Source organism: Diabrotica virgifera, chromosome 2 (genome assembly GCF_917563875.1).
Source record: "Diabrotica virgifera virgifera chromosome 2, PGI_DIABVI_V3a".
Classification (NCBI taxonomy): domain Eukaryota; kingdom Metazoa; phylum Arthropoda; class Insecta; order Coleoptera; family Chrysomelidae; genus Diabrotica; species Diabrotica virgifera.
The window spans coordinates 248679690-248692337 of NC_065444.1; the positions used below are offsets into that span (position 1 = coordinate 248679690).

At 30.8% G+C, this 12648-nt stretch overlaps 1 protein-coding gene and 1 long non-coding RNA gene across 5 annotated transcripts in view; one reads left to right on the forward strand and one right to left on the reverse strand.

The window, feature by feature from the left end:
• Positions 1-12648, forward strand: part of LOC114327300 (ER lumen protein-retaining receptor) — a 129128-nt gene that overhangs the window by 67969 nt on the left and 48511 nt on the right. For 3 of the 4 annotated variants that reach the window (XM_050644435.1, XM_050644434.1, XM_050644433.1), the window contains one exon: positions 2669-2889. The exons of the other annotated variant lie outside the window; for it this stretch is intronic. In XM_050644435.1, coding sequence (XP_050500392.1) covers positions 2669-2889 — 221 coding nt within the window. The remainder of the gene's footprint in view (positions 1-2668; positions 2890-12648) is intronic. 4 annotated transcript variants of the gene reach the window in all.
• Positions 1-12648, reverse strand: part of LOC126880525 (uncharacterized) — a 77344-nt gene that overhangs the window by 54843 nt on the left and 9853 nt on the right. The gene's annotated exons all lie outside the window — the stretch shown is intronic.

Genomic DNA, 12648 nt, shown 5'->3' on the forward strand with positions numbered 1-12648 from the left:
CTTATTTAATTATGTATTATTAATGGATCCTAGAAGTTTGACTGGCTTAGAATGATTGGTTTTAAAAAAACTGGAGTTAAAAGCGAATAACGAATTTTTGTAGTTTGGTAAAAAATGGCATTTTCTTCAGAATAGAAAGATTTGCATCAGAGATACGAAAAAATGTTTTAATATAAAATCCCAATGTAGGTTATTAAATTCCCAAGAACTTGGCGTGAAAAAATTTTCCTACGGCAAAAATTAAGTGAATCGTAAATGAGTAGTATATCGAAAAACATTGATTTTTCTATACAAAACTAACACTTTCGATACTATCGAAAACTATTAATTTTATCAAAAAAACATTTTTTCCTTAGAATGAATTTTTTAGCAACTTTTGCGGTCAAAATATAATAAAAAATTTCCACCCCCGAGATGGGGTGGAAACCACCCCCATGGTAAAACCGCCTTTCGAAATCATATAGATTTTGATCCTTGGATTTTCCACTGCTTATTCTCCAATTTTCAAGCAAATCGATCCATTCTGTAAAAATTGCGAAGGTGAAAAGCTTCGGTACCTGGCCTATTATTGTTTATTTTTTAATCTATCCAAGTCCCGATTTTTTCGAAATTTTGGTACCTTAGCTCCTCAACATTACCTTTTAAGGGATATTAAGCATGTAGCAGCTAATTGCTTTTGGTATAGCAGATAATTAGATAGTAAACATGAAAAGAATATCGAGGAATGGTCCCATATTTTATTTTTTATAATTGATTAGTAAGACTTATTCATCGTACTTTACTCTTGTCAAAATTAATATTTTTTGACATAAGTACCTCGTATAATTGATAAAATTTGATATTCTATGTAAAGTTGGATATATTTTTTATTGAATTGTACTTTTTTTCGTTCCAAAATCCGCCAATTTGGATCCACCATTTTGAAATTTAAATTTTTATTAGTTAACAACATTTTAAAAATAAATATAATAATTTTTTTAGAGAAATGTTTTTTTGGAAAAATCCGCCATTTTGGATACGCCATTTTTAATTTTAAATTGTCATCATTTAATTCAGCATAAAAATAAATATAATTTGTAAAAAAATGCGGATTTTACAACTATTTTTTAGGTTTATTCAATCAAAAAGAAAATAAAAATATTTTTGATCAAAGCAAAATGATGAATTCACCTGTAAATTTACCTTACTATCTTGTGGTAAATTTACCTTATCCATGGCCTAGTTTGTGTTGTCGTGCTAAAATGTCCTGATGGGTCCCAGGACGAGAAGTGTTTGTTTCAGTAAATGTTCCTTTGGTTATAATTATTGACTTTTCCTTTTTAGATATTCGTTTAGGGTAGTTAGGACTATTGAGGTCAGTTAGGACTAATACATTAACTTGCAAAAATGGCTGAATCACTAATGTGAGTGCGAACCCAAAAAAATGAATTCACCGATATTTTTAAAATTATTTATAAAAAAACAAAATTTTTATTGTTTAAATAATTAATAAACGATTTGGGACTAAATCTGCGAGTAGAACTTTGTACTTTAATATCTTTATAAAGTAACAAAAGGTTTTAGAAAAATATAAGCTTGTTTGTTTCTTCCTAAACAATACATATTGGGGGGGGGGGGGGGTACAACGGCCTTCTTTTAGTCAGATGGACTTACCTAAGATTTTTTTATGTATTTTGACCCGTAGAACACAAATTTTTTGGGTCAGTTAATCCGGATATCGGTCGATAAGTCGGTCGATAAGATTGTTATAAACAAAAAACTTGCAGAATTACATAACAGCGATTTTTCGCAAAACAAAACATTTTGTTGTTGTATTTTTTGGGTCATTCTAAGCAAAAAATGTTCTTACAAGTTTTTTCGTAGGATGGATAGTTTTCGAGGTAAAAGCGGTTGAACTTTCAAAAAATCGAAAAATTACAATTTTTGAACCTGAATAACTTTTGATTAAAAAATAAAATAGCAATTCTGTTTACCGCATTTGAAAGTTAAAGTCAAGTTAAATCAGTTTTGGTTATTTGCATTGCTAAAAATTAATTTGTTTATTGTTAAACAAAGCTATAAACACATAGTGCTTGATGTTTTCAATGCATCTCTCATTTAAATTCGAACGAGTAGGCGCGCCTACAAAAGGGCAATTTCTGCGTAGCATGCTTTTAAAACGAATGCATTGGGCACGGGAAACACTATTTGTTTACAGCTTTGTTTGACAATAAAAAAATTAATTTTTAGCGACGCAAATAATCAAAACCGGTATAATTTGACTTAAACTTTCAGATGCGCTAAGCAGAATTGCTATTTTATTTTTTAGTCAAACGTTATTCGGATTCAAAAATTGCAATTTTTCGATATTTTGAAAGTTCAACCGCGTTTATCTTGAAAACTATGAATCCTACGAAAAAACTTGTAAGAACATTTTTTGCTTAGAATAATCCAAAATATAAAAAAAATGTTTTGTCTTCCGAAAAATCGCTGTTATGTAATTTCTCAAGTTCTTTGTTTATAACAATCCTATCGACATCCGGACCAACTGTTATCCAAAAAATTCGTGTTCTACGGTTCAAAATACATAAAAAACTTACAAAAAGTCCATCTGAATAAAGGAGGCCGTTGTACCTACCCTGGCGACAGGACTATATTGACTCCCCTAATTAGTAAACAATTTTTTTAGGCATCTCCGCTAAAACGCAGTTACTTTACACTGTAGCTCTTGTAGCAGTTTGTGACATTCCCCTATTGTTGCTAGCACTTCTCACAATGTTGGCTTTTGCTTTATCTTTTAAAATGGGAGATACGTACGAAAAGGACGCCGACAGTTTTTGGACAGAAATTCTTCTTACAGCAGCTTTCATTTTATCCGTTTTTGTCCATGATGGTTCCTCCTCCTATGGGGTAAGTTTAAAACTATACTTCACCAAGTAATTAACACACCACCTTAAAAATGTGTCGTTTTTGATGTCTCGAATTTCCTAAACCTGTTGTCCGATTTAAGTTATTTTTTATGATTTAATATGTTATAGCCTTATTCTTTAACAATATCTCTGTAATAATATTGTTGCTACAAATATTCTAGCATTTATAAAATACTGAAATTAAAACCCTACTATACATAGCCTCATGTTTTCTAAACATTGTGTTTTTTGATCCATTCGCTCGAAGGGTCGCATGGCATTAGAAAATCAAAGACTGGACCGGCCTTGATTCAACATCGTTGTTTAGAATTTAGAGCCGCATTGGACAAAATTAGATTTGCCAGTGTAGTTGCTAACCTCCACTAAAGGAGACAGCACCACAAGAAGAAGGATGTGATGAAGTTATGATGTTCGACATATGGTTGTTATCAATTCTTCTCTCTCTTGTAAGTGGTGTGCTGCCTCAGACAGAGGTTAACCGGTGGTGCTTTTTATTTGATGTGATCCTTGAAGTGGCGGTCGTCTATGGGTCTTTTACTATATACATTGCCTTCAACCACTAATCTCACCATACATACCTTTCTTCTGGCTATGTCTCCGAAATACCTTAATATATTTTGGTTGATGATTGTTAATATTGAGATATTTGTGCTGTGTGCTCTATAAGCGTATCATTCTATGACAAGACATACCCATATGGTCTAAGAGCTAGCAACGTTTTCGAGCAACTATTTTAAGACGGCTGATTCTTTAACATAATATTCCCTATGCATCCTAGAACACCTTACCGGCCATCTGGCTACTGAGACAGGTTGCGTTCATTACTGCGCAGCGCACCTGTGCAGGTAAATATATCGAATTTAAAATTATTTTAAGACGAAAAATTTTTTTGCCATTACTTTTTAAACATTATTAGAAATATGAATTATAATTGCCAGACATTTCTGTGGTTGCTAAATACGTGCCAGACGCTATAGTCTAAATGGCTCTCAACGTTTTCGAGAAAGTATTTTAAGACAGCTGATTCTTTAATATATTATTCCCTATGAATCCTCGAACACCTTCCCGGCCATCTGGCTACTGAGACAGGTTGCGTTCATTACTGCGCAGCGCACCTGTACAGGTAAATATATCGAATTTAAAATTATTTTAAGACAAAAAATTTTTTTGCCCTTACTTTTTAAACATTATTAGAAATATAAATTATAACTGCCAGGCATTTCTGTGGTTGCTAAATATGCGCCAGACGCTATTTTTTTATAAATAATAATTGAAAAATTTAAATCATTTTAGTATGTCTGAAATTTTAATATTATGTTATTTACACATAAATAAATGCAAAATTAGTTTGCCAGACATTAACTCGGTTGCAGTAATCAGCCAGATGGATTTAAAATCATTTAAAATGATATATATTTTCATCAAAACGTACGCTGGCTGTGTTAAGAAATAAGACAAACAAAAGATTCAGGTAAATATATTTGAAATTAGTTTAAGACAAAAAATTTTTTTGTCTTTACTTCTCAAACAATATTAGAAACATGAATTATAATTGCCAGACATTTCTGTGGTTGCTAAATGTGCGCCAGACGCTATTTATTATAAATAATAATAGAAAAATGTAAATCATTTTAGTATGTCTGTAATTTTAATATTATATTATTAACACATAAATAAATGCAAAATTAATTTGTCAGACATTAACTCGGTTGCAGTCATCAGCCAGATGGATTTAAAATCGTTTAAAATGATATATATTTTCATCAAAACGTACGCTGGCTGTGTTAAGAAATAAGACAAAAAAAATTCAGGTAAATATATTTGAAATTAGTTTAAGACAAAAAATTTTTTTGTCAATACTTCTCAAACATTATTAGAAACATGAATTATAATTGCCAGACATTTCTGTGGTTGCTAAATGCGCGCCAGACGCTATTTATTATAAATAATAATAGAAAAATGTAAATCATTTTAGGATGTCTGTAATTTTAATATTATATTATTAACACATAAATAAATGCAAAATTAATTTGCCAGACATTAACTCGGTTGCAGTAATCAGCCAGATGGATTTAAAATCATTTAAAATGATATATATTTTCATCAAAACGTAGGCAACTTTATCGATAAGATCATTTTCTTCAAGTGTCACAATATCTTCATCTTCCAATAAATGACTATTTTTATGCATAATAATTTTTTTCTTCTTTTTTGTTACAATCTTAATTTGCTTAAAATGTTTTAATATTTTTTCTTCATGCTGATTTTTTGTAATTACATGGACATCTGCATCAGGTTGAAGTGTTAACTCTTCTTGTAATTCGTCGTTGTACGTGTCACAAAGAGAAGCTAATAACAGATATTTATTTTTTGCTACTACTGTTTCTTCAATTATGGACACAATTTTTTTAAAAATATTCATGTGAATATCTCTCACATTGTGCCAGGAGGTACGTGTAGTATCAGAAATAATTTTTTTATATTTATTTAAATATTCCAATTCACATGAATGATGATAAAAAATTAAACTATTTAAAGCTCTACTATCATTAATTTTTTTTATATCGAATATAACTCCTGATTTTGTAATTTTGTTACCCACTCTGTTATTTTATCATATATCTTAACATCATTACAGGAATGTAGAATTTGTTTCTTACACTTCAATTGTTTTCTATCTTTTCCACAATAAAACATATTCTTTTATTACCTGTGTCTGTTGACTGATGATCATCAATCGGCGTGATTTCAGGACAAAAGTTTGTTTCTTGGAAATTTGAACTGGTACATAAACTTGAAGAAGCCTCGTCATATGCCACTGTTTCACTTATACTAATTGAAGTTTTTGGTAATAATGTCTTAGAACTAGATGTATCAGAAAAACCGGTCGACGATAAATTGGAAAATTCATCACTATCTAAAACAGTGTCACTCACACTTGACAGCGAAGAACTTGATGTATGACGAAGATTTGACAAAACTGAATTAATGTCAGATATGTTACGATACTTAGCCATTAAGGCTGCTAAAGAATTGTAACATTTTTTATGGTATCCATCAGTGGCATTCACTTGGTCCGGTAACTGTACATTATTATATTTTAAATTGTATTTCATACGCGCACTCAAAACTTCTTTACACTTTAACAGTTTTTCATCCACAAAAGTTATTATATTCTCGTTTTTTTTTTGCAAAACACACATTGTATTTTATTTGCCATTATATTGTATTATCACAATTACTTTTCACTAAATAGAAACTCGACAAGAATCGTTAACAAACTGTGAATTTATTGCGACTGTGACTGGCCATCTTAATAACATGTGCGGACAACATTCACCCCCGAAATTGTCGTATCTTTTGTTTGTCTAGTTTCTTAACCCAAGCAGCGATCGTTTTGCTGAAAATACACATTATTTTTATGATTTTAAATCCATCTGGCTGATGAATACAACCGAATTAATGCCTGGCAAATTAATTTTGCATTTATTTATGTGTAAATAATATAATATTAAAATTTCAGACATACTAAAATGACTTAAATTTTTCAATTATTATTTATAAAAAATAGCGTCTGGCGCATATTTAGCAACCACAGAAATGCCTGGCAATTATAATTCATATTTCTAATAATGTTTAAAAAGTAATGGCAAACAAATTTTTCGTCTTAAAATAATTTTAAATTCGATATATTTACCTATACAGGTGCGCTGCGCAGTAATGAACGCAACCTGTTTCAGTAGCCACATGGGCGGTAAGGTGTTCAAGGAAGCACAGGGAATAATATATTAAAAAACCAAGTGTCTTAAAATCACTGTTTTCCCGACGTTGCTAGCTCTTGGTCCAATATTTCAATGGCCATTATACGTCTTGAGTCTAACATTTTGCTGATCCGAGTTTCTGTAGCATATTTCAAATATTTAAGTCCCACCTGTGTGCCTTCTGATAGTATTGATCATTACCTTTCCAACGCATGTCTAATTTTGAAAATCGGTTATACCAAAAGTTACCGAGCTCAGAAATTTAACTTATTTCTATTTAAAAAGAGGAAAATGTTTGTATGTATGTTTGTATGTGTGTAAAAGTTACACCAATCTGAATTTTTTTATGTTGCCAGAAAGGTTGGTCCAATTCAGAATCGGTAGTTTGTGACTTTTGACCACCCATAGGCCAGCTATAGGACTGGGTAGGTACAACAGGGCATATTTTTTGGGTAAATGTACCTTAGGTTCAAAAAGACAGAATCTCGCTAATTGGCTCTACCAAAGTCATTTTTCAGAAAAACAAAGAAACAGAAAAATCGCAAATACACCAAATCAATAGCGATTGAGTTCAGCTTTCAAATGACGAAGTAGTAAGGGTCGGACTTATAGGATTTACAGACGGCTTAGTATAGCCGAAAAACTGAACAATTGATCTTTGAAAATTTTGCTTTTTCGAAAATTAGGTACTCAAAATTTCTACCTACGAATAGCGTAATTAACTGATCGTTTGTAGGAGGACTCCAGACGCGTCTAACGGTGTCTACCTTATATCTGGGAAAATTCGATTTTTTAAGTTATCGGCCTCAGTAGAGTATGATCAAATCCATTTCCTATGGCAAACACGGTTTTTCAAGCTCAATAAATCCTATAATATCCTCAAATATCATATTTGGCTTTAGGTGCATCAGATACTAGGTGTCAATACCTTTGAAACTCATGTTTAATGGTCAAAGTCGGTTAAACTGTTTAGAAGTTATCGAGCTCCAAAAATAGAATCCATTTAACCATTATTGCTGAAATAATCTAGTTTTCAATCTATCCAAAGTTTTTGTTTACAAAAACTTGTTGTTTTATATCACAAGTTTAGTGTCGTAACCACTAGACGATTTGGGCGATAATGCGGCAAAGGCGACCATTTATAACGCTTAACGTGTAATCGAGAAACATTAGATACAAGTTCATAAACTAATTTATAAAAAACTTTTAAAAACTACTGATACAGAGATAAAAAAACCGTTAACTTGGTAAAAATGAGTGGCGCACACAATATTCCAACGACAAAACCCAAGTAGCACAATAAAAACATTTTAGTTTTATTTAAGGTTTATAAAGGTTTTATTATGGTAAATAAGAAGATATTAGTTTTAAAGTTCCCTTGTAGATATACTGACAGAACTTTGAAACTCTTAAGCATTTGTCACTAGTTTTAAAGTATCTAATGAGAGTATCAAATAAGACTAATTAACCTTAATAGATAATTTGTCTTATTGTAGTTTTAAAATGGTTGATTCTCAGTTCACTTTAAAACTAATCAGTTTTATGAAGAACTTCCGAGCTATTTGGTTTTATTAGATTCTAGTTTGTGACCTTTTAGTTTTATTGCAGTTTTATTGCAAAAATACTGTACAAAAAATATTTGTACATACTATAAAATTGAAATCGAATAACATTTAAGTACATCTTACATCCATCAATGGAATATAAGTGGGCATTCATTTCTAGAAAACAAATTGCATTTTCTTAACACTATTCATTCAAAAAGGACAGAAGTTGTAAATTTAGGGATTATTGGGCAGTCGGCAGCACCGCAAAGGCTGTTCTATAATTTTTTTAAACTCAATCCTTTTGGCTTATCTGTGGTTGAAAATTTGCCATTTTAATTGAAAAATGTCGCCTTTTCGGACGGTTTTTTGCGAATACCTTAAAAATTATGCATCTAACGAAAAAAACTATTATAAAACATTTTTGTAGCTTATGAAAAATCAAAGAGATTCGTTTCTTCATAAGTCTTCTAGTGATAACATAAAAAGAGATATGATAGGTGAAAGACATTTTTTTTGTGCATGCTCAAATCGGTGTGTTCAACTTAATAACAGAGAAATGGTCGATTTTAAGGGTATGATGCTATCAATATCTTTTGTAAGTACCGCCTGAAAAGACCTTTAAAACGACCGCAATGTTAAATTTCGATTACATTCAAACTAAGCGAGATATGGTGAAACAAAAAAGGATTACTAATTTATTTTAAGATAAAATGCAGAGTATGTATGTATATTTTAACCCCTCATCCACCAGATTTAAATGCATCGTTTTGCTTCTATAATACCTTTTACTATAGTGTTATCTCTATGTTCAACAAGTTGGACGGATTTAAAATGTATGGTTTTTGAAAAAATAAGATCAAATTTAGGTGATAATTTTTGATTATATCCCGTCGTCAAGTATATTACGTCAGATGCCCTTCGTTGCTACGAAAAAATACATTCAGTGGCATTAATGACAATTAATGTTTTAAAAGTTATCAAAGTGATGACTTTCAACCGTAAAATATTTTATATCAACTGTGTGTTTAACAGTATTAATTTGTACTTACATAAATAAATTACAATAAAATTTTGGTTTTGAACAGTTTTATTCATGAAATAATCGCAACAAATTGCACTCGATCTCTAAAATTAATACAGAATTTTAGAGCTCTTGTGCAATTACTACTGAGCATTTTTAATTTTTTTTTAAATCTTCCTTTTTCTCCATGTAACTCGAAAATGACAATGAGATACAGTAATGAAAGAAAAATAAAATTGTTATCTAAAAGAAAACCTACATTTTTGTCAGGTATTTTTTTACGTATCTTTTATCACTTTCGAATCACATGGAGAAAAATGAAGATTTTTAAGGAAATTTAAAAATGTGCTCTATAATTTGATCTTGTTTTTCTCAAAAACCATCCATTTTAAATCTGCACAACTTTTTGAATATAAATATAATACTATAGTAGAAGGTATTGTAGAGGGATAACGATGCATTTCAATTCTGGTGGATGAGGGGTTTAATATACTTTTTTTCTAAATTTATATATACATTTTCTTATTTTATACTGATTTTTTCTTAAAATACATTAGTCGTAAGTTTTTTTGCACCCTATGTCGCTTAGTTTGAATGTAACTGACATTTAACAGTTCTCGTTTTAAAGGTATTTTCAAGCGCTACACAAGGTATTCGTAGCATTATACCTATACCCCTAAAATGGACCATTTCTCTGTTATTTTAAGTTAAATACACCGATTTGAGCATGCACCAAAAAAAATCTTTTTTCACCTACCATTTCTTTTTTTATTAAAACTAGAAGATTTATGAAAAAATGAATCTCTCTGATTTTTCATAAACTACAAAAATGTTTTATATAGTTTTTTCGTTAGATGCATAATTTTTATGGTATTCCCAAAAAACAGTCTCCGAAAAGTGTCATTTTTCAATGAAAATGGCAAATTTTTAACCACGAATAACTCAAAAAGTATCGAGTTTTCAAAAAAATTTACAAAACAGTTTTTGCTTAGAATTACGTTCTCTGGTCTCTTCCGGTGTTAGTTTGATAAAAAAAATTTCCACCCTCGAGAACGGGTGGGAACCACCCCTAAGTTAAAAGCGCCATAGCGACTTTGTTTCTTGAGCTATTCCCTACTTACAGTGAAAATATCAAGTAAATTGATGCAGTAGGATGGAATTCAGAGCCAAACACCCTCACTGACTGCACTAATAGATATAATAGAAATAATAGATACCTACATCATTCATACATGAATGCATTCACTTAAAGAGTCATTTGGATACCACAATAAAATCACCAATCACCAATAATTGACATATCTAAATATTTAAAGAAGAGGGGATTGAAAGATATTTTCCCTAATTTTGATATTGCTTTGCGCATTTATTTGTGCCTCCCAGTTGCCAACCAACGTGTCCGCTAAAAGGTAATTTTCGAAAATGTCAAGAATTGAAAAGAGTCGTGAAAATAATTTCCGATCAAGTATGATGCAAGAACTTCTTAACAATTTGTCGATTTTGTCCATAGAAAGTGACGTAACAAAGGCGATAAATTATGATGACATTATAGATGATTTTTCCAAAGAAAAATCAAGAAAGAAATCTGATATGATCGAACTGGAATGACAATTTTTATGTATTCTTATTTAAATAAAAAAATCTGCTTGCATTTTTTTTTTCGCAAAAATGGTACATGCTTGAAGGGCGGCTACTAGAGAATTGCCTAGGGCGTCAATTGACCTAAACGCGGCCCTGCTTGAAAGTCCGAAATAACCAAGTACTTTTTATTATTTTATGGTTACAAATACGTATCTACCTATCATAACACATGTAAATATTTGTTGGCGTATATGGAATATATGGGTTTAAAGAATCATTTAATATGGTAAACTGTCTTTAAAAGTCTCCATTTAAAAAACCTTTTTAAGTTTGCTATAAAAATGCCTGCACTTAAAGTGTCTTTTAACATTGTTTTAAAAGAACCTTCACTGCAGCTTCAAAACCAGTTCCTTAAGAAAACAAAGGTTTTTATTTTTGGTTTTATTGACCTCTTTCAGTGTGGGCCCTTTTATGCTGAAAGCGGTTTTATTGCAACCTTAAGGTTTACTTAAACCAATTGGTTTTAATTTTAGTTTTATTCTATAGTTTTAAAGCATCCTTAAAAGACTTAATAAACTCGGTCGGTGCTACTTGGGAAGATCTGACATGAATATTACGTAGCGCAAAAATGTATCTTCATTTTGATGGAAAATAGCATTATAGTTTTATTTTGAAAGATTTTTCCATAGTACCTATTTGCTAAATTTGAAGTAAATCTCGCCACAAGAGAGTAGCTTTAATAAAGTTTACAGTTTGAGGCTCTTTTTGGCGCGATTTACTTAAAATTTAGCTAATACATATTATGGAAAATTCTTTCAAAATTAAACTATAATTTTATTTTCCTTTAAAATGAAAATCCATATTTTGTGCCACGTAATATTTATATCAGCTGTTTTGTAGTTAGAATATTATGTGGGCTACGCGTTTAGCGATTTCTTTTATTTTTGTTGGAATTTAAATCGTCATGGAAAATCCAAGTAATAAAATCCTATTCAATGGCGTACATTTGTAGGGATATATTATAAATATTTATAAAACACTTCTTTGGGAAGTGGTGGGAAATCACATTTGTAGGATATAATAAAGAAAATAATATGGATTTTTATTGTGATTACTATCGAAGATGTAATGGTATACTGGCTGCTAATTGCTTTACAGTGTATCACAATAATTATCTGTGTATTTTATTATTCACTGTTAATAATTTTAGTATCTTTAAATTTAGTGTATTATACTCGGAGAGAAAATATTTTCTACTACAATTCCACACTGACTTAATACCAAAATGTGTATATTCCAGTGGACCTTGAAATTGTTGAAATCCTTGAAATGGGAACCGTCATAGAAATTAATCTTTGACAATTATTATTTGGGGCATATTGTCTGTATCTACCCACAATTGGACTAAATATTTTTCCAGCTACTCTGTTAAAGACTCGGAAAAGGAATTTTTGGATAATGTGCTCGAACCAAAATAGAAGAAGAAAACCAGTTGGTTCAATGTAAGGGAATTTAATCTGTAATAAATGTCTCGTCCGTTACCAACAAGCTTCAAACCTGGAGAAGCAAATTAAGCAAAATGATATCTAGCATAACATAACTATGGTAAGATGTAAAGGAAAACTATCGCAACTAGGCCAGGCTAATAAGACAAAAATATACCCTGTTCGTGACACTTCAGCAGCCAGGGTACTGAAGCGTTTTTTCGACAGGATACCTATAACTAGGAACAATAGGAACAAATTATAACTATTTCCTGCGTAGGATCTGGCGGCCATTTTTATTTATAAACAATTAACTGTCAACAAATAGTATTTTCCCCTTTTTTT